This window comes from Triturus cristatus, chromosome 11 (genome assembly GCF_964204655.1).
Source record: "Triturus cristatus chromosome 11, aTriCri1.1, whole genome shotgun sequence".
NCBI lineage: Eukaryota > Metazoa > Chordata > Amphibia > Caudata > Salamandridae > Triturus > Triturus cristatus.
The window spans coordinates 652,901,615-652,924,587 of record NC_140594.1 but is presented as its reverse complement, the minus strand read 5'-3'; the positions used below and the strand labels follow the sequence as shown (position 1 = coordinate 652,924,587).

Genomic DNA, 22,973 nt, shown 5'->3' with positions numbered 1-22,973 from the left:
AGGCTTACACCTTAGGTGTTAAACTGGAAGATATCTTACAAACTGGAGACTGGTGTTCCGAATCCATGTTTAAGAAATGTTATTTCAAGCCAGTCTCTCAATTGGCTTCTGTGGTGGTAAGTAGGTTTTAAACACGCATAATCGAACCTCCGGTCCTGACATAGAATTACAAATTACCTACCTAACATAAAGGAAAAATTAAATTTCATTAACGACACGGAAGCAAAGGTTATCCCTTACCCTTCTCTCTGCAGAGCCCTACCAGTGTTGGGAAGGAGGTCAGGATCTATGTCAGCATACTTATTTTTGTTCGTGCTTATCAGTCTAATATTAATTGTGTTACAATTTGAGTCCAAACAGTTAGTTTTAAGATTATGACTACTGTATACAATATGTTGCCACCTGCGGACGGTAGGTTAACCTGTCTTCTGGTTTTTGTAAGCTATGAGGAGAAACAATCAGGTTTGGAAAGATCCTGTGGAAGAGATCCTGATGCTACCATTCTCACAAAGAAAAAGGTCTAATGGAGGATGATGACGTTATGTACTCTTATGAACGAAATTGTTGGTTGGATTGGTCATGTTTGTGGCTTTACATTATGTTCATAGGAGATGTCAATTTTTATTAAGACTGCTGTAAGAAAAGTAAAGAGTGGTTAAGCATAATCTTCATCTCCATATCCTCATTAGAATTGAAATTTGCCTTTACGGTAGCTAGGAAATTTCTCATTCCCTTTAGCAAAGCCACCAGCCACCCCACAATATAATCTTCACTGCTGCCCCCCATTTCATATAGCACCATCAGAACATCGCTGTCCACTGTGGCATATCATGGAGAAACATTTTCAAACACAGTTACTTGTTGTCCTAATGTCGCACCCATAGATAGAAACTTGCAGTCTGTCTAATTTGATACGTTACATAGTCTTACCCAGTCTCAGCATTACCAGGTCTGTCACGCAGCTCTAAATATCCTACCTGAATAGAAGGACTTTATTTATATTATATTTCTTTTTGTTGCTCTCTGTCTTTCCATATAACACTTGACAATGGGAGCTACCTTACTGTCTCTTGTTCTGGAGGGCGCAGGTTGAGCAACCTGTGCTGCACTTTTTAAATATTGCCATTTTCTGACAACCTCTTCAGGGTCAGCCCTTGGCAGGATCCTGCACCTCACCCAGCCTGGTTTGTGTTTGGCACAAATGAGTGAGCTTAGATGTTTGAGGTAAGCCCTCTGCTGTAACACAAATGTTGGCCTGGTCTTGCCCTCAATTTCTGGACCAGAGCCCTAACTGACCCTGTGCAGTTAGTGATGGTCAGAATTGTGTACTTCTGTGGTGGTGGTGTTTTCTGCATAACTATGGAGTTGCTAGATTTACCAATTAATCCGTCATCAACTGCATAATCGTCAGATTTTTTTTAAACCTCTACTGATGCCCAATAAAGAGTAAGGGAATTAAAACACAAACAAGGGAGTATGGTTAAGTGGTGGGGTTGAGGTTGGGGCGGAATGCAGGGTGATCACTGCACCAGGGAATAAAGGAAAAGGACATTAACCAGAAGGGCGACATCATCACATTATCAGACAAGGCAATACATTATATGAAAAAAACCATTAAGCGAGTAGATTGTCGTTACACAGGGACAGCAGTGCCAGACCCTGTCGCAACAGCCAATCACCTTCCCCCTCGACTTCGCTGTCAGGTGACGAAAGTCCCCCCATATGAGCTCACTGTACAATAGTAGGCATAGTGGTGGTTGGGTTCACACTTGCCCTATCACTCTTAACATAAAGGGCAGCCAAGTAATTTCAGACTTATACATTGTGTCTGTAAGTACTGCAGTCAATCGTTCCATAGCATAGATAGTCCACCACAGAGCAAGACAAGGCAGCAGAGCATCCTTCCAGGTGTGAGCTATGGTTAGCCTTGTTGCGGGTGAGGAAAGGTGAGCAACTTGCTCGAGGGGTGTATGGGTAGACAGGATCCTCCCAAACCTCCCCGGATAGAAGTACTAAGGGGTCCAGAGGCAGGGCAATCAGCAGATTTTAACAAAATAAATTCTAGCTCGATCGGATCAAAAGATGGTAAAAACGCGGTGACACGTGGTCGTGGGCAACAGAAGGCCCTTCATAAATGTTATTCTGTCATCTTTCAGTTGTATGTTACAGTACTTCATTGCTAAACTGGTACTAATGATGTCAGATTTTTGCCAAGATTGTGTACCATGTGCAAAAAAAAAAGAGGTAAATAATGAAGCAGTTCCATCTCAAAATAAGTTGCATTACACTACATAATTTGCCTTTTTAATTGCTGCATAATTTAGTCAACCCTGCCGCATAATATGGTCCTCCCCTGCCGCATAATTCCAATGGCCCTAGTGAGAGTGCACTTTACTGCAGTTGGTGGTGCACTGTACTGAGGGTGGCTGTGCAGTGGGCCTCAGGATGTAATTGAATGTCCTGAGGGTAGTGGTGCACTGTGTTGTGTGGTGGTGGTGCTCTGTGTAGTTGGTGGGGCAACAACACACAGTAGATAACAATGCACTATGCAGCACATAGTGTTTACCTATTTGGCAAATTTACGGTATGATGACCACGGATTACCTGCGAGGGATTTTTCATATTGTTGTACATGCTCCTGTCCTATCTCTCTTTATCGTTTTTGTGTTTGACACCTAACAGTGGGCACGGGGAACACAATGTTTTTGTTTAACTTGCCTTAACTAGCAGGTGAAAAATCCCTTACTTCAATGTCGCCAAAGTTTTTTGATACGAGTTTTAAAATATTCAAAAACATCATCAAAATGTCGCTATTTGAGTAGATTCTGGTTTGTGGGTGGATCTCTTGATTTTGTGCCAAGGGCACCAATATATCATTTAACAAGCACACAATGGACCACCTGATTAAGATATTCCTATAGGTAATCACATACAGAGCACGGTGAATAAATAGTGCTATTTAAAATATAGTAAATACAAGTTCTTGTAACGTAGATCGATTATAGACTCCTTCTAAGAGGTGCCTATAAATTGGCTTCTTAGCTTTAATTTTAATATTTTGACCCTATATTCTTAATTTTTACCTTTACTGTCCAGAATTTGTTTCCATTTCCGGTGGTCGCCCTAGAGGTGCTACTACAGGCAGGCAGGTGTAAAACGCCCAGTGGGCCAAAAGGGCTTTAGCCCCCTCCATCGTGTGTCCATGGCCAGGTTGCAGCAGCTTGAGGTGCTGTGGGCTCAGCTGGGCAGTGTCTGGAGTCTTATCTCCACCACACCCACGTTTTTCACAGGTCTTTAAAAGGCCGTTTACATGCCTTTGTAAACTGGTTAGTGATGCTTTGTGTTTTTTTACTGGTTCTAGAACCCCTGGGTCCCCACTCTGCCTATTCCTTACAATTGTAATTGTTTTTTTGCCACAGTGGGAGAGACATTTCATGAAAAGGCATCTCACGAGTATGAATGTCACCTTTCCTAGAGAAAAATACTGACCATTTGTTGTTGTTTAAGGAGTTTGCAAAGGCCTCTCCTTGACACTAAATAGGACTTTAAATAAAATGGTATGTATTCATTTGTAACACGACTTTTCTGCTTTTGTTCCCTTTAATTATTAGTCATGGATCATTAATGGAGCCCTAGAACACATTTAAAAGTGGTATTTATGTTTGCTGTTTGCATTATGCACAAATAAGTGCTAAAATTACTGCCTTCAGGTGATTTTGCATATTTTCGTACAGGCTGGGACACTGAAATACCTGTGGTGCCGGTATAAATCCGATCAGTTGGCAACTCTAATCGAGAAACTGAAAGTTTGTTGGAGAAACTGAAAGTTTGTTGCAAGATCAGCACATTATTTATTTCCTCCATCCCTGATTAATACAATAATAGCAATAGTATAACCTGTATCTGAAACCCTATGCCAGCCGTCAATACAATGCTGAGTTACTCCAGGTTTCCGGGAATACAACCTGCATTCAGACAACTCCCGCCTCATTTTCACAGCTCACCCTTCACTTTCATGTTCCCCCCACTGCACTCACAGTGATCGCACTGCACTCACAATGCTCACCAAGCACTCACGCCATTTACCCTCCTCTTACCCCACTCATAAGCACACTGCTCACCCTGCACGCACAACACACCACTTACTTGTCACTTTCACTGTCACTTTCACCGCTCACCCTACACTCAAGAGAGCTCACACTGCACTCACAGTGGTCACACTGACCTCATACCACTCACGCTTTTCACCCTGCACTTACACGAGCACACTTCTCACCCTGCACTCATGTGTCACTCTCACTGCTCTCTCTGCAGTCTCACTCAAAAAAGCACATCACTCACCATGCATTCATTCCTCCCACTCTGCACTTTCACTAGCACCCAAACTCATATGCAGACACAATGGACTCGTACTTAAAACAGAAACAAAGCACCAGCACTAACTCTAGTACTAAACAAGAATCCAAGAATACTCTAACCCAGCCTCTACGTTTCTTCCAACACATCACACACGAAGAATTTATGGACCTGGTCAAAGCAAGCAGGCCTGCCGGCAGCCCTTCTGACCCCTGTCCACCACAAACTTTCAAGACAATTCTTTTAACAACTTCTGCTGTCACTCCAGTAAGAAGAATCATCAACGAATCCTTAACTACCGGAATATTTCCAGAAGAACTCAAGAAGTCCCACATACGCCCTTTACTGAAGAAAACAAACTTGGACCCGCTGAACCCTGACAACTACAGACCCATTACAAATGGACCTTTCCTGGGCAAACTGATAGAAAGAGCAGCGTTCGCCCAGATGTCACAATTCATTGAAGAGAATGATATACTTTCAGACTTCCAAACAGGATTCCGTCCGGGAAGAGGCACTGAATCTTCCCTCCTTGCCATCTGGGATGACCTGAAGAATACAGTAGACCGCAACAGGGTTGCTGCGCTACTCCTCTTGGACCTCTCTGCTGCCTTTGACACGGTTGACCATGACACTCTGAAACAAAGACTATATGAAGCCGGCATAGAGGGAACTGCTCTAGACTGGATTGCGTCCTACCTTCGAAACAGAACTAATGTCATCCATACCCCACCTTTCTCGTCCAAACCATACTCCACAAAAGCAGGGGTCCCTCAAGGATCTATTCATCTCGCTCATGCTTTTCAACATCTACATGAAGTCATTACCAGAACTGATCAATCAATTTCACCTCACGTGCCATAACTATGCAGATGACACGCAAATACTCCTTCAAATGGAACGCCCCAAAGACACTGGAAAATCCCCAATTTTCAGTTGTCTCAGCGCCGTGGATCAGTGGATGACTTGGAGGCATCTCAAATTGAATGCTTCCAAAACGGAAATACTCACGTGTGCGATTGGAAACATTATGACCCGCTTGCCGCCTGGCCTATTGAATTGGGATCACTGCCTTAAGTATCGAAGAAAGTAAGAAACCTCGGAATGACCATGGACTCCAAGCTGTTGATGAATGCCCAAGTGGACAAACTGTACGTAGGAACAGTGGTCCCAGAATGCGATAATACAATGCACAAAATTCATATGGTTCAAAACATAAGTTCAAACGCAAAACTAAGACAAAAGATATTTGTTGCACACAGTGTTTTATTCACACTGGGCATCGATCTCTTAGTGAAAGTGTTTACACATTATTACATATAAAAAATTGCCCCTAGTGGACAAACTAGCAAGATCAAGCTTTGTCACTATAAAAACGCTGCAACGGATTTTCTCTCATTTAGGATTTCCACAAAAAGTCCAAGCTATCATCTCCCTTGTTCTGTCCAAACTCGATTACGCAATAGCCTTTACCACGGATCACCTTTAATAACCACGAAAAGACTACAACTGATTCAGAACTCGGCTGCCAGACTACTCTTGCATATCAAACCGCAAGACCACTTCTCACCTGGCTTGAAAGTCCTGCATTGGTTACCGGTTGCCAGGAGATCCACGTTCAAGCTACTTTGTATCACCCACAAAGCAATACATGGAATGGGACCACTCTTCATCAGGAATAAAATCAGCAAACACATTCAACAAAAGAACCTCCGCTCTAAAGGGGCATCTCGCCTCAAAATCCCAAGATACAAGAAAAAAAACATGGGTGGCACATCCTTCTCTGTCCAAGCAGCCAAACTATGGAACTCTTTACCCCCCCAACATAACATCCACCGACAACCACCTTATCTTCAGAATACTACCCAAGAATTGGCTCTTACCCACATAAGCACCATACGCAAACAGAAATTTACAGTATATCCCTCTGTATATAAGCATTTATTTACACTATAGATATGTACCTATCTTTGTGTATTGCTTTGTATAAACATGTACAATAATTATGTTGAAAAAATAAATCATCTTTGGTCTACATGCACTTGCTTACATTGTGCATCTATGTACCTCCATGTACTTGGATCTGTGTGTCGGTTACTTTTCTCCTGAAAAAGCATATCCAATTCACTACCCTATTTCTCATCCTGTACCTCTATCAATATCTTTAATCTACATATAGTCACCTCCTTTATGCATCTATATACTTTCAATGTACTTATGGATCTATATATGTATCACTTTCTTCTAATTTGGTATTTCCAATGCACTACCCTATTTCTCAGCCTATACTTCTCTCAATATATCTTCTAGCCCAACTTTCTGACTCCTCTCAAACTACTTTCTACTACTCTTTCCAATGCACTTTCCTATCTCTCACCCTATACATTTACTCTCTCATTTATCCCAAACCCCATACCACAACTATGATCCCTAAAATAACCATTTCTAGACTCTCTACTACTCTACCCCTCCTTGCATCATCTGACACCTCTTTTACTATACCGAACCCCCAAAACAAACCTTTCTAAACTCTTCCCTCTGGCTCTTGCCCTCCAAAATCCCTTTTTACTCAGCCAAAAGCCTCCTCCTACTGCAATGACCTAAAAAAGAAAAAAAAAAGAAAACATCCTTCACTCTTCTATCCCTCCACCATCCTTTTCAATCAAAATAACAGACTAACATGTTCACTTATCAAATTCCATATTCCACTATACTAACACCACATATCCTTTATGGGTTCCAGAATAGCGTGCTACTCGCCAATAAAGCGTTTCAACACTGAAAAGAAGATACGGCGTTGTGAGTAGAGCTTCTTTATTCAGGTCCAGACACTCTGATTCCCCGGCAGCAACTGCCAACCCCGACCGCTCCACATTCCCTGCACGGAACCTTCATTCCAGGTTCCGTGCAAAGAACCCGAACGCGGTAAGAACCCCAACACACCCCCCTTCCTTCACAAAAAAACACAAACCACAATTACCTATAAACGAACACACCCACATGTAAACACATCAATCACAAAATACAGAAAGTCAAAATCTAACATAATCCTGTAACTTAACAGGAGATGACCTGGTTCTGGCAGGAAGAAACTTAGTTCTCAAAGGACCCTGCTGAGGAGCAAGATTGCTTTCTGAAGTGCAACCACCATGCGTATCAGTGCTGGAAGGTAGAATTGTACCCTGAGTATCAACACCAAATTTGGTTTTCACGAACTCCACCTTGGACTTAGGCACCACAGAAACAGCAGACTTATTCCAGACCTTGCCATTCTCCAGAACAACCACATGATCTCTCACCTTACTGACCTTAACAGGAGCAGAAAACCGAGAGAAACCCTTACGAACAAAAACAGGTTTCTTAATCCTTACCCAATCCCCTTCACACACAGAAGACTGCTTAGGACAATCTGAACCATACCTGGCTTGAGTGGCAGCTCTAACATCCACCACCGCACCCAACCTTAGAGGATCCACTGCCTTCCTTAGCATCCAATCCTTGTTAAGCTTTGAACCCGCAACTCTCCCCCTTAACAAGGAAAATGGAGACATTCCAGTACTACAGTGTGGAGTTGTCCTCATAGCCCACAACACATCCGAAATCACAACCTTCCAATCAAAACCATTAACAGAGGCCAACTGTAATTGTTCCTTGATGACACGATTAAAACGCTCAACCAACCCATTACTACGTGGATGGTAAAGGGAGGTAAGTGTGTGTCTGATGCCATGCTTGCTCAGAAAACTTTGCATCTCAGTAGACACCAACTGCGTACCATTGTCTGTCACCAATTCTTCCGGAAATCCCTCCCGAAGGAAAACCTCCATCAGAAATTTAATAATCACACTTGAGTTGATACCATCCACAAATTTAACTTCCGGCCACTTGGACATATAGTCAATCAAAACTAACACGTATTTAGGAGAAACCCCTAAGCCACTGAATGGACCAGCCACATCAAAAGCCAGTTTAAACCACGGTATCTCCTTGACTGCAACGGGACTGACGGAGGACGGACAGGTTACCTGAGATTTGTCACTCAGCACACACGCACCACAATCCCTGACACAATGCTCGATGGACCTATCAACACCTGGCCACCAAAAATCTTCTCTCACCCTCCGCTTCATAGCTCGAATACCCAAATGACCTTCATGGGCTAGGTCTAAAACTTTCTTGCGTAATGACAAGGGAACAACCAGCAACCCACCCCTGCGCAAAATCCCATCAACCAGGGACAACTCGTCACTAATTCTCGAATAGGGAATCAATTCCTCAGGAATAGCAGTACTGTTGGGCCAACCCTGAATTACCAAATCAACTACCCTGCAAAGCTCCACATCTTCAGAAATGGCCAGTTTCCAATCCCCTTCAGATAAGGCAGCTCCCGTATCAGCAACAGTACTGACCGCACACACCATTTCCACAAAGTCAATAGCAGGTTCAGTAACACTTCCAGAAAGAGGCAGCCTGGACAAACAGTCAGCCACACAGTTCTTCACACCAGCAACATACTCAAGGCAATAATTGAACTCATTTAGTCTGTACTGCCATTTAGCAATGCGAGGTGTAGCTCTACCACCACCTTTGGTGGTAAACAGGTCTACCAAAGGTTTATGATCAGTTCTGAGAATAAAATTGTTACCCCACAGAAAATTACGGAAATACTGTACACCCCACCATAGCGCCAACGCTTCCTTTTCGATGGTAGAATAGGTTCCTTCAGCACCACGAAGTGTTCTGGATGCAAAAGCAATAATTTCTTCCCTATTGTCCGATCTCCTCTGCATTAAAACAGCACCTAGACCCACATTGCTGGCGTCGGTTGTGACAATGCACTTGTCATTGATGTCAAAAAGTTTAAGTGGCTGTGCCTGTACTATTGCCTCCTTGAGTAACCTAAAATCAGACGCACATTGCTCAGACCAGGTATACTTCACATTTTTCTTAAGAAGACTACGCAAACATACAGTTCTGTCTGAAAAGTTGGGTACAAATTTAGCGTAATATTCAACTAGCCCCAGAAAAGAGCGTAACTGGTCTTTGTTTATAGGTTCAGGTGCATCCTTAATGGCATCCAGTAACTTCATCTTTGGTTCTACACCCTTAGCAGAGATATGGTGACCAAGGTAATCTACCCCATCTTGCAGAAACTTACATTTATCCCTTCTTAACGTCAGACCACTAGATTTGACTATGTCCAAAACGTGTTTAACTCTGACATCGTGCTCCTGTATGGTCTTCCCGTGAATAAGAATGTCATCCTGGAAAAACACCACTCCCACAGTGTTCCTGAACAAGTTTCCCATGAGACGCTGGAACACTGCGGAAGCTGATGCCAACCCAAACGGCATGCGTAAATATCGGAAAGCTCCATCAGGAGTCACAAATGACGTAAGATGTCTGGAGTCCTTGCACAGTTCGACCTGGTGGTATGCAGAAGATATGTCAAGAGAAGTAAAATATTTGGCACCCTCCAAAGTCGACAACATCTCATTAATGTTGGGTAGAGGTTGTCGATCCACCCAGATGCACGCATTCAGATCGCGCAAGTCCACACACATCCTAAGGGACTTATCGGCCTTACGCGCTAAAACAATGGGTGACAACCACTCAGACCCTTCAATAGCTTCGATCACCCCCAATGCGCATAACCGTTCTAACTCAAGCCTCAATTCACCACGCATACTGAGTGGTACTTTCCGTGCCTTGTGCGCCACAGCCGTTACACCATCTCTGAGGACAATGCGGTGCTGAAAACCCTTAAGTTTGCCCAACTTCCCACTAAAAACCTCAGGATAACTTTTAATCCAATCATTCTCAACACACACATCCGTCGTGATAGTATGTACAGGAGGAGCTTCTGAAAGACTAGCATAGTATTGTATAGCCTCCCGTTTGGACAGCACCATGTCGGCGTGATTAGGATCAAGGATGATCCCAAGTTCGCCTTGTTCATGCCATCCTAACAAATTCGCCCCTTCTTCCACTATGAATATAGTACCGAAAATACACTCACCCTTGAATTCTAACTTTCCTTTGAATTTGCCTAGTACCTTCACTCTTTTGCCACCATACGCAAAAATTCTTATACAGGAGTTGACTACCGGAATACTGCCCAAACCTTTAAAATCCTTGACATTAACCAGAGTAAAAGGGGAACCGGAATCAGCAAGAAACTTCATGCCATTCCCGTTCACATTTATAATACACACAGGACTTTTCCTTCTTTGACCCTCTCCGATAGAAGCTATCTCTACAACCCCTTCTTCTTGTATAGATGATGAAGACAACATTAATAATTCGTAGCGCTCATCATCCTCATACACGCAGTCCTCTTCTATGGCCCTCACAGTACGAGGAGGTACCCTCTGCGGTACAGTTGCCTTGCACATCCGTGCTAAGTGTCCTTTCTTCCCGCACTTGAAACAAGTCTGATTTATGGCATAACAAAACTTGAAGTTTCCCAGATGAGAGGTGCTACCACAACGATAACACGAAGGATGTTGTTCAACTCTCGCCTTGGGGAAATTGGACACAGATGGTGTCCGGGAAGCATTGACGTTACTACTCTTGGCTGGTTTAACAGAAGCTTTTGTGGTGACCAGCTTGACCTGAGATGCAGAAATGGTTTCAGATGACGATAAAGGTGTATTTAACTCTTTCATGCAGAGTTGAGAATGCTCAACACTCTTTGCTAAGATAAGAGCAGTCTCAAGATCAGGATCATCAGAGGATAAAAGCTTCTGTTGGACTTTCTTGTCACAAGTACGCTCAATTAGCTGATCACGAATTATTTCATCACGAAATTCTCTATAATTACATTTGAGAGCCAAAATTCTGAGAGCAGCAACAAAGTCATCAATGGATTCACCAGGCATCTGCGCACGCTGTAAAAATTTGTGCCGTTCCAGAACTACATTGCGCTTGGGATTAAATCTTTTATCAAGAGTTTTTACCAGAGAAGCATAGTCATCGACAATTAGTGCATCCCCATCTTCACCACCACTGGTGCACGTCCACACCGACTCCAGAGGTAAAGTTTGCAAAATTGACCTTGCCTCAGCACCTACATTGTACATTAGTAAGGCCTTCTTTTTCTTGGATGTGAAAGTGTCACCATCGATTGCCTCCAAATAAGCCTCAAAGGTGGCCTTCCATTGTGGCCATAGCATAGGAGGAGGACCAGGTAACTGTAAAAATGGAGGTGGAGCAGTAATATTATCCATTGTCAATCTTGCGTGGGTGAGTTGCTGCCACTAAGATTAACACTATGCTGCAAATGCCACTTAGGAATCCTTCAACTGCTACAAAAAAGTGTCTTTTAGCGAGAGAAAAGAAAAAGAAAAAATATATAATACACTAGTTAAACTTCAGAGATGCTCTCTTGAGCTTAAGGATGATTAAATGTGCATATAACTGTATATAGTCATTCCTGCACAAGCAAAAGTGCTTTCCCGTGAACAAGACTGTATATTTCCCCAAGATTAAAGAATTGTGGGTAAAACTATTCCTCCATAATATTGCTCCATATGCAAAATATTGCTCCATATGCCATCTCAACAACAAAAAAAACTGCAAGAATAACGCTGAACTCCAAGCACAGCCTTTATCTAAAGCGCATGCTTCAGAACATCCAGTTGCCAAGGTTACTGTACACAACCAGGCGAGGGACGTCAGAGCGTGACGCTCGCGCTTACGCCGCGCGCCGATCTACGCGCCGAGCAACACCAAAAGGGGAAGGAAACAAACACTCTCACCGCCGACGATGAAATCAAATCTGGAGGAAGAGCAGCAGAGAAAGCAGCGGAGGGAGACTTCAAATCCGGCAATCCAAAGCTCGACGACGCTCAATTTTCTCGAATTCCCGCCGTTACAACAGCAGTGCAGGCAGAAACGGAACCACAGGACCGATGAAGGGGGGAACCGAGAGCCGGACCAGCCCGTCGCCAATGAAAAGAAGATACGGCGTTGTGAGTAGAGCTTCTTTATTCAGGTCCAGACACTCTGATTCCCCGGCAGCAACTGCCAACCCCGACCGCTCCACATTCCCTGCACGGAACCTTCATTCCAGGTTCCGTGCAAAGAACCCGAACGCGGTAAGAACCCCAACAAACACCTCATCAGGGTTACAAGCGCTATACAAATGCAAACCTTTTTTCCCCTTTTCTACCCCTCCCCAACCCTTCTCAATCCAAATAACTGACTAACATACCCACCACTCAAATTAATTCCATGTTTCACCATACTAATTCAACACTAATCCTTATGGGTTCCAGAGTAGCATGCTACTTGTCAAAAAAGCGCTTCAAAACCCCATCAGGGGTAGCAAGCGCTATATAAATACAAACCTCTTTCCCTCTTCAATCCCGCCACCTACCCTTCTCTATCCAGATAACTCAATAACATATCCACCACTCAAATTACTTCATATTTCACAACACTAATTTTCAACACAAATCCTTTATGAGTTCTGGAGTAGCGTGCTACTTGCCAGAAAAGCGCTTCAAAACCCATCAAGGGTAACAGGTGCTATATGAATGCAAACCTTTCTTCCCCTTCTATCACTCCGCTATCCTTCTCACTCCAAATAACGGACTAATATTCACCATTCAAATTGCTTTCATATTCCACCATACTAATTCACAACTAATTCTTTATGGGTTTCCGGAGCAGCGTGCTTCAACATCCCATCAGGGGTAACAAGCGCTATATAAATACAAACCTTTTTTCCTCTTCTATCTTTCTGCTATCCTTCCGAATCCAAATAACTGACTAACCTATCCACCACTTAAAATTTACTTGCATGTTTCACTATACTAATTCAACACTAATCCTCTATGGGTCCCGGAGTAGCGTGCTATTCGCCGAAAAAAGCGATTTGACTCCTCATCAGGGGTAGTAAGCGCTATACAAATGCAATTACAATACAATACGTCACATCATTCACCCGGCAGTCACTCCTCTCACCCTACTCTCACACTGTCACATCGCCACCAGTGCACTCACATAGGCACTCCTGTCACTCACACAGCTCACCCTTCACTCACATGTGCACAGCACTGCCCCTGTACTCACACCACGCAAACAAACACAGCACTCACCCTGGAGTCACAGCTCTCATCCTGCACTTCCTCCTCTCACCCTGCACTCACACAGACAAACCTCTCAGCCTGGATTCATACAGACACTCTGTTCATCCTGCCTGTACATTGGGACAATCACTGCCGGACCTCATAGGGACACACCACCCACTCTGCACTAACTCCTCTCACAATGCACTCACCAGTCACTCTCACAGATCACACTTCACTCTTGCCGCTCACCCGTCACCATACACAAGCACACCACTCACCCTGCATTACCACCACTCACACCACCCTGCACTCACTCCTCTTGTATGCATTCCTCTCACCCGACACTCACTCGGGCCCTCATCTCACATTGCATTTATTCAGCTCACCCGACAATCACATCAGCACATTTTTCACCCTGCACTTGCACCGCTCACTCTGCACTCACCCACACTATTCACCAACACTTACATGAGCACACCTCTTACTCTGCACATATAAAAATTACACAACTCTCGTGAGTATACACATATTTCTACAATGGCACACACAGAATACCTGCTCCTTCCATGATTCTAGATGCCTACTTAATTCCATCAGCAACAATGGCACTGAGAATGTGGGATGGCACAAAGGGAGACCAGAGCTGAGGCTTTGGGGTATGGTGATGGATTGAGGATCGTGTGAAACCTTCAGCTATTCCTGGCTTTCCATTGACCACAATGCTTCATTCCAGGACCTGTAGGTTTTTTTTTACATTATAAGTTGGGTCTCAAAAACCCCAAAATGCAAAGTGTTACTGGATAAAATCCATGGTTGCAGGAGTCGTCAAGCATTTCATAAGCTCAGTTGGATGCTGTGATAATACCTGTTAGAAGGTGGATAAGTTCATTTCCAACACTGTAACTGCTTGATCCACTCATGAAACTAAATATAAGCCTGGTACAGCTATTTTAAGAAAGTGTACTTTTCATTCACATCATACTTGTAGCAAACATTGACAAGGCTATATATTATTATTTTTGAATAGCTTATAGAGAATATGTTTTTATTAAGCGTCACTAAAAGGCAATGCATGTATGCAGAAGCAGTAAGGCAAGCTTTTCTAACACAATAAAAGCAGATTGACTAATGGTAGTATGAGTGGGAGAGTGTCTGTGTGTGAGTGTGACAGAGTACAAACGTACTAAACGGTGCAAGAGATATAGTGAAAATGTGCATGTCAGTGAATGTGTGTTATTCATGCAAGTGTGCTGCTGGTCCAGAATACTGGAGGTTATTCTTGCCTTCTGGGCAAGGGCACTAAAAGAATCCGGATAGGAGGTGCTGCCTATGGCAAACTGCAGGCCCTAACAAGCTTTCATTAAGGCACCATCATTGGCTGTGGGGACTTAAACTGTCTGAGAAAGCAGCTAGCCTAGTCATACCCAGCGGCAGAGACACAGAACACACGCCATCACGCCTGGCCAAAGGCCCTGACATGATGCACTTAATTCTTAGCCTATGGGGTAAATCCCTCGGAAAATGTTGGAACTGATATTTGAGGTAACTATTGTCATAAGATTACCTTACTCATTTTATAGGGGGTGTCAATGGCAAAATTCTGACCCTTGTCTAAACGAGGGAATTTAGTAAGGTACCCATTGCTATGGCTAAAGTATCCATGGTACATTTCTGACACTATCATATTGAATGTACTCCTAGGCTCACCCATGAAAAAATGATTACCTTGGTATAGTGGAAGTAATACTGACTTAATACATTTGAAAACAAGCATTGGCATAGCCAATAGGTCTCGCTTTTGAGACCTTATAAGTGTTTAGCCATGCAACGATTGATGTTGTTGCACCAAGGATAGTGTGCTGCATAACTAAACACTTATAAGGTCACAAAAGCGAGACCTATTGGCTATGCCAATGCATAAGGATTCTGTTGCTGGGTGCCCGACTGCTCTTGCCAGTATAGGAGGGCCATGACAACACTACGAATAATACCTTTTTTCAGATTTTCATCATGCTCCCACCTCCGCCCCCCCCCCCCCCCAAAAAAAATTATGGTAGTTTGCTTCATTCTGCCACACACAAACTTCTCAATGTCAATGCTTGCTCTAAGTCTCTCCTCCCTGCGTTCTTAAGATGGTCTTTCGGTGTTTTTTTACACACCAGCACCGCCTGCGTGGGCTGTCAGAATAAGCGTGGAAGTGAAACCTGCAGCGCGAAACCGAAACAAAGGCCCTGGTAGCAGCGGCAGCGCCTTACAATGCCCGAATCCCATCCACGGGGCAGAGGCGCGTCACCCTTTCTTTTCGGAAAAGACTAGTATTCTAATATTTATTTTATTTATTGCTTATTCTTGGTTGGTAACCACCGTACAATCATTAAAAGATTCAAGCGTTGCAAGATAAAATGTTAAGAGAACAGAATATACAATATTCCACAGCATCTGTCGCAAGAAATAGGATGATCAAAGTATATTATCAATTGAACCATTCAAATACATCTGACCCCCCCCCCCCACCACCTCAAACTAAAGTGTCCCTACAAGGCCAACTGTATGTTGTGAGTCCCAATGTTACCCTCCTGAGAACACCCAGTATACACAGAAACGCGCATGCGGACCCGCAACCATACAAACGCATAACTGAGACACAAACTGGAGGATAAATACACGCCCACGGATGTATTGTAATTGCATTCATATACGAGGCGTCGAAGCACATTTGGTGAGTAGCATGCTACTCCCGAACCCATAAATGATTAGTCGTACATTAGTATAGTGAAATATGAAAGTAATGTGAGTGGTGGATATGTTAGTCAGTTATTTGGATTATGAAGGACAGTGCAGGGATAGAAGAGGGAAAAAGCTTTGCATTTATATAGTGCTTGCAACCCCTGATAAGGAGTTGAAGCGCTTTTTCGGCAAATAGCACGCTATGTAGACACACAGAGATACAGAGACTCAGAAACAAAAGTCCAGATACCTGCAAACATGCGCAGATTTTTGTGCACATAGTGTGTGCCCATACATGAGCAGTGTAAAAGCTGCTTTCTATTCAATGAACACTCTGGGCGCAATATTTGAGCCTAATATAGGGGTCGTGACTCAAATGCAACGCTAACACCCCCTAAGAACACAGGCTGGCTCCCGCTGCAAAAGACAGGCCGGAGAAGCACTGATAGTACTCTGTTCCTTCTCCCAGAGACCGTGCACCTTGAGAAGGAACAGGGCTCTACTTATAACAACAGGGAACTACATAGAGGTTCCTGAAATTGTGCATAATTTATGCGGCAAGCTAACCGAGCGAGCTGCGTTTAAAAAATAAAACATTCCTGTAGCTGTGGGTGTTGTTACTCTTTCAAGTATTAGCGTAATGTATGCGCACGCAAAGCGTGAGAGCTGCGGCTTTAAAAATTGAACAATCTTGTAGCTGTGGAAGTCAGTCATTCAAGTATTTGCATAATTTACGCGACACTCTGCTTGTGAACCAATATAACAAACTTGTAAAGCAGCACCCCTACCTTACGAGCAGTGGATTTAAAAAATAGCCCTGTTATGCAGCACTCTAAGCTTGTGAGCTATGGTTTTAAAAATATAACAAACCTGTAAGACAGCACTGTAAACCTGCGAGCGCTGGTTTTAAAAGTTAATCAGCACTCTAAGCCTGCGAGCTGTGGTTTTCAAAATAAAACAACCCTTTTATGATTTGCCATAATGGGGTGTATAAATCTTGCAGCTGCAGACGTTACTCTTTCAAAGTTTGCACAATGTATGCGGCACCTAATGTTTGTTTTAAAAAATAGAAGACTCTCATAGCTGTAAACATCACACTTTCGACGGTCTGCATAAGGTATGCGGCATTTGACCTTGTGCCCTGTGTTTTTAAACTAGTAGAGTCCCGTAGCTGGACATGTTACGCCTTTGAAGTTTTGCATAATTTGCGAATCCTAATTTTGAGGTCTTTGCACAATTTAGAAAAACTATTTTTTTGGGCCCTTTAAACGGACGCTAGGTGTTTTAAAAACAGAAGGCTCCTGTAGCTGGACATGATATTCCGTTCAAGACTTGCATAACTTAGAGCACTCTGGGATTGCCACCTTGTGGTTGTAAAAATGGAAGTATCCTGTAGCTGCAGACGTTCATCCTTCACGATATTCATAATTTAATGGCATCTTAAGTTTGTGGGGTGTGGTGTAAAAAACAGAAGAGTATTGTAGCTGGAGATGTGACACTTTCTAAAGTTTGCGCACTGAATGCCGCACTCTGGGCTTTGCCAGCACGTGGTTTCAAAAGCGGAGCTTTTACTCTTATTAAAAATAGAAATTGACAGCCTCCCACCAGAAGTGAAGACTGGCTTCTAACAGTCTACAAATTTTGCTTTTTGGTGGATGCACAAGAATTTGTTTTTAATACTGTGGCATAAGAAGGACTACTAAGTGCGCCATGCAAAATCGGGTGCCAGCTACCATAGCTAGAGGAAAGACAGATGACGGCGCCGCAAAAGTGAAAGTAATCGCGGCGCCGCAAAAGTGAAAGAAATCGCGGCTGTAAGGGTGCCTGCGAGATGGCGCATGTGCTCGTAAGCGCACGCCCGCTCGCGTGAACGCAAGCTCTAGGCCACCAAACGCGTGTGGTAGCATTTTTTTGCAGCCCTTACTAAAAGTCTCGCCAGAGCAGTACATGCGCTGGCTCAGGCGAGACCTAAAAAACTAGTTCTACTCCTAGGAAAGGCCAGGCTTCCCTGGTGCACCATGAAAGTACTGGAATAATTCATGAATGCCCATAAGGGTCTGAGGTGTTATAGCAAATTTGATTCAAAAATGTTCAAAAAATTCTCAGGGGAGAAGTCTATTCTGACTTAAATCCTCTACAAGAAATCTGTTAACTTGTTTTACTTGCTGGAATGTGGGGGGATTTATCACGCCAAACCACTTGCTCATTTGATGGGTATGAGATCAGTTTGCACCCCATTTCTGGCAATGCTTTTCCTGCCTCACTGCTGGGGAGCAGGACAGGCTTTAGGGCGGTGTGACTGGAGCAGCTGCTCCTAACGTTGATTTTGGTAGGGGGCGCTGTGTTTACAAATAATTTTTGGTTTAAAAGCCTATGAACTTTCTTGTGCATCAGGTAGTTTTCAAGCAACAATAAAAATATCAAGATAACTCTGGAGATTAATGTTCCCACTAGTGTAATTTCAGAAGTCTGTCTACTAGCCATTTGACTCATCGTAAAGTAGCACGGTGGGTTAATGTGCCTGCTTCAAAAAACGGGTACCATGCAGATCACATAACTGTGTGAGTGAACTATGATACTATTTTTAAAACAAGCATTGGCAAAGCCAATAGGTCTCGCTTTTGGGACCTTATAAGTGTTTAGTTATACAACTGTTGCATAGCTAAACACTTATAAGGTCCCAAAGGCGAGACCTATTGGCTATGCCAATGCTTGTTAACCTTGTTGAGAGCTTCCATCGGTTGCAAAAGCCTCAGTTCTTCTGGCGGATAAATAAGCCAGGAGCAGGAAGAAAAAAAAAGTGCAATAGGGGTACATGTAGCTTTCAACAGTGTTTATCTCACAGTGAGGAGATTCCAAGAAACGCCCTAGAGACAAAGGTGTGATGGTTTGTATCAGCATTTCTTACTAGCCTGCATTTTTTTTACTACGGATGTTGTGGTTTAAATAGTTTAGCTATTAATCTTTAATTTTACTGATATTGTGGTCTGCACTCATTATTAAATACTGGTATTATTAGTACTTTTCGTTCGTACATTCTTTTTAATCTGATGTTAATCGGCAATGGGCACGAAACACTGCTTGGATTTACCTACATACTAAAATCGCTGGTGAAAGCTGAATTAGAAAAGGATTTATTATTTCAGATGCATTACTTACCGGTATTTTTTGTGCAACATATGTGATGTTGATTTTTAGTTTCTAATTTAACTCACATATCCTTGCAACGGAAGGATTTGAAATGATTCTCAGCAATCACATCCTTAGAACTTTACAGGGATCGCTAGCATGATGATGCCTCCGTAAAGCAGTTTCTCAATCACGAACTGGAATTCACTTATTTATTTTTTTTGACTCTTGAGAAAAAACAGATGACAGACAGCAGGAGGGGGCAGTACAACAACAACAACGCTGCAAGTGAGAAAACAAGCTGGGAGGGTGAGAAACAGCCTGCAAATGCAAGCGCTTTTGTGGAGTGCCACAAGTATAATTAAAAAAAAGAAAAGTGGCGGCACCGATTGCATGGTTTGTTCCTCAAAGGCGCCGCCCGTTCGTGTCAGCTAGTCTGTGAGACAAACTCTTCAGAAGCTATCAGGCACAGAAAATCATGGAAAGTAAAATTATTTAAATAAAGTCAGTATTAACCTGACACACTCCTGTTCCATTGGGTTTTTGTACTGCCTCAGGTATCCTGAGCCACCTATCCCCCACACGAACAAACCCCAGAAAAACTCACAGAAAAAACAGAACTCACCCATGCAGCACGCCAAGCCCACTGCCCATAGGACCCGCGCCGGGCTCATGGTGGTGCGGGGAAGTCGCAGTCCGACGCACCACAACAGCAGCCTCGCTCAAATGCTTCTCGTTCTCGGAGTTGCCCGGTCTTGTGAAATCACCCGACTGGTCGAGATCATGTGGTGCTTGATTCAGAGCAGCCAATAACCGAGAACAAAACGTGTTGTTATTGGGAGTTAAAATACTTCTGCTTTGTTGCCGTCCGCGCTCAGCATTGACAACAAATGAAGAACGCGCTGACGTTCCGAGTAACACTACAAAGCACGCAGTGATAGAAGAGCTGAGGGAGGAGGCCATCGCTGTTCAGGAGTGAATTAAGGGTGAGTCCCGAGAGCTTTACTTTCAGTATGAGGAAGTGAAGCGCCACCGACCGCAGCCTGGAACTGAGGCAATGTAACGATGACACACATCATCAAAGTGTGGCGGTGTGGACTTCTATGGACATAAGTGGAATTATGTGTTTGTTTACGAGCTGATTTTAATCGAAAAGCGCTCACAGTTAAGAATGAGGACGCAGCGTGTACAATCAAAAAAGCAACCTGTTTCCGTGGGTGGCTCAAACTCCGTACTAGTTAAATAAACAAGACTGAGGCGCAAAAGTGAAAGCAGGCTGGCTGGCGAGTGGTGTGCGATGTGCGCGCACCATGACGAGAGAGGAAAGCCATATGGCACCTCTGCTCGTCATTGTGCGCGTAACCGCATGCCCGTCGCCAGTGCACGCGCCAGTGGGCTGAAGCGCTTCCCCAAAAGTGGATTACATGGCGGCACGATACACGTGATTGTGCTCGCCATGCAATCCACTTTTGGGAGCACTTTTGGGAGCCCCTTACTAGAGTCTCGTATAGCGATTGCTACGCAATAGTTGGCGAGACCTAAAAAAGTACATCATAGAGAGGCTAGGGAGAGATGAGGTGCACTGTTGGAGAGTGGTAATGATGGAATTCATGAAGAAGGAGGATATGGGGGGAGGAGAGCGCCAAAAAAAGACTCGTAAAACCCGCCACCAGCGCTTGAGCCGGCCATGGCTGGGAGTCTTAGCCCGCACCCAAGTTCGGGTTTAGTTGCGCCACTGGAGCACATTTTAACGTGCAATGCTTGAAGCAGGACGATTATACCAAAGACGACAATCTTCATGGAACTATGACCGTAGCAAAACTGTAATGCATGTTAGGGGTGGAAGTCTGGAAGCAAACCTAGAGTTACAGATCTGCCTTATCACGCACATTTTTTGGGGCAATGTTCATCAGCCGTTTTGCTTACCTCGTTCAGAACGTGATGGTAGGTCCGCCCTAAAGGGGTGGAGTCTAGGAGGTTGAGCGCACGCCCATGGAAAGAGGTGCGGTCTCACGGAGGAGGGAAGTCGCACAAGTTGGTCGTTTCGTATAGCAGCGACCACTACGTTCCACCCCTTACCCCGCGTTCTGTGCGTGAAACCTCTTCCGGTACGCTGACGTCGCGTGTTGGCGTCACTGTTTTTATATCTGTGGCGGGACGCTCAGGGTTGTAATGGCGGGGGTATGTGGCCGAGGTGCACTTATTGTGCTGGAAGGCGTGGATCGTGCTGGCAAGAGCACCCAGTGCCGCCGGCTGGTAGAGGCGCTGGTTTCTGCGGGAGGGAGCGCTGAGTTAGTGCGATTTCCAGGTGAGGAGGAGCCTCCCGCCGATATTGCTGCTCCCCAAATAGACAGAACACTTAATGAGTTAAAGGAGTCAAAGCCAGAATACGATTTTTTTCGGAAATAATGTGAACCAACCTTCAATTCAAGATTGATTTTATTTGATTTGGACCTCTTCTGAGGTCAACAAAAGAATAAAAATACACCTGAGATTTTCTATATAAAATCAATTACAACGTATGTTTAAATAAAAAATAAAATTGTTAATAAATTATGGCAGGTATAGTCATTGGGTCGCGATGTAAATAAGTTAATAAACCTTGTTCAGTAGATATATCTCAGACAAATAGGTAATAGGGACGTCTGCCCTCTACCAAGGTTATGTTTGGGCAAGTAAACAATACATGAAATATATCTTGCACACCTCTATACAGAGATCACATAAACCTGTAGTATTGTTGGAATTGTTCTAGTTTTTTGTAAGCGCTTTTAGTGGTAAAATCCCTAACTGCGTTAGAATGATCGTGTTGTACCCTGTGTACTAATGTGAATCCTAAGTATCCTTGCTGAGTCTTCTATTCTGTAGTATCTTCATAATGTGTGTACTGTGATAAATCGAAACAGTGCTTGACGTCGAGATCATGGCTTATTCCACGGTCAGGGTTTTTAAAAATAACCTCAGAAGTGCGGGTGTCCAAGACTTTAAAAATGCTACTGTGCAGTGTGAAAAATCTAACGCTATGCTGGGATCCTTGTAAAAGATTATTGGATCAACTCATTTTAAATGTCTTGAGTTTTAGTAAGCTCCCTTAAGGATTCTGGTTCGGCATATAATAAATCGTATGCCCATTTTACGTTTGATTATAGCTCTAGCCAGTTGCGAGCCGCTAAGGTGGAGGAGCGTCGCCCTACTGCTTTTAAGCAGTCTCACTAAAGGAAGAATAAAATTATAATAACTAAGTTAGTATCATTTTTTTTTCCTTGTTGATGCAGGAACGGGACTGCTCTGCTGACAGGGGAGGGGAGGAGGGGTGGTTTGCACTCCATAAAGTGCGCAATAATGTTTGACCGACCCTCTGGGGCCGGCCAAACATTCTTGTGTACTTTGCATGTTCGCCATGAAGGCTACATTACAGCCTGCATGGAGAATATGCCCAGCCTAGATCTCTGACTGAGTGCTGATCCATGTTGTTCAGGCCAATCGTAATGCTGCATTGCAGCGTTGTGATTGGCTATCGGGAGGCTGGGTGCATCCTGCTTCCTGTCCTGGAAGCAGGGAAGAGGACCAAGAGAAGGCGATGGCGGGGGCAGCTGCTGAAAAGTAAGTGTAATTTAAAAAAGAGAAACATTTGTTAATTCACTGACCCCCTCTCCCACCCCCAGCCTTCAAATAGCAGCCGCC

General features: G+C 43.8%; 2 protein-coding genes across 2 annotated transcripts in view; one reads left to right on the top strand and one right to left on the bottom strand.

Annotated features, from left to right (window-relative positions):
* D2HGDH (D-2-hydroxyglutarate dehydrogenase) overlaps nucleotides 1-21,380 on the bottom strand; it is a 595,031-nt gene extending 573,651 nt beyond the window's left edge. The window contains exon 1 of the mRNA XM_085634178.1: nucleotides 21,216-21,380. The gene's annotated coding sequence lies outside the window, so the exon portion shown is untranslated. The remainder of the gene's footprint in view (nucleotides 1-21,215) is intronic.
* DTYMK (deoxythymidylate kinase) overlaps nucleotides 21,296-22,973 on the top strand; it is a 44,315-nt gene continuing 42,637 nt past the window's right edge. The window contains exon 1 of the mRNA XM_085634179.1: nucleotides 21,296-21,597. Coding sequence (XP_085490305.1) covers nucleotides 21,462-21,597 — 136 coding nt within the window. The 5' untranslated portion in view covers nucleotides 21,296-21,461. The remainder of the gene's footprint in view (nucleotides 21,598-22,973) is intronic.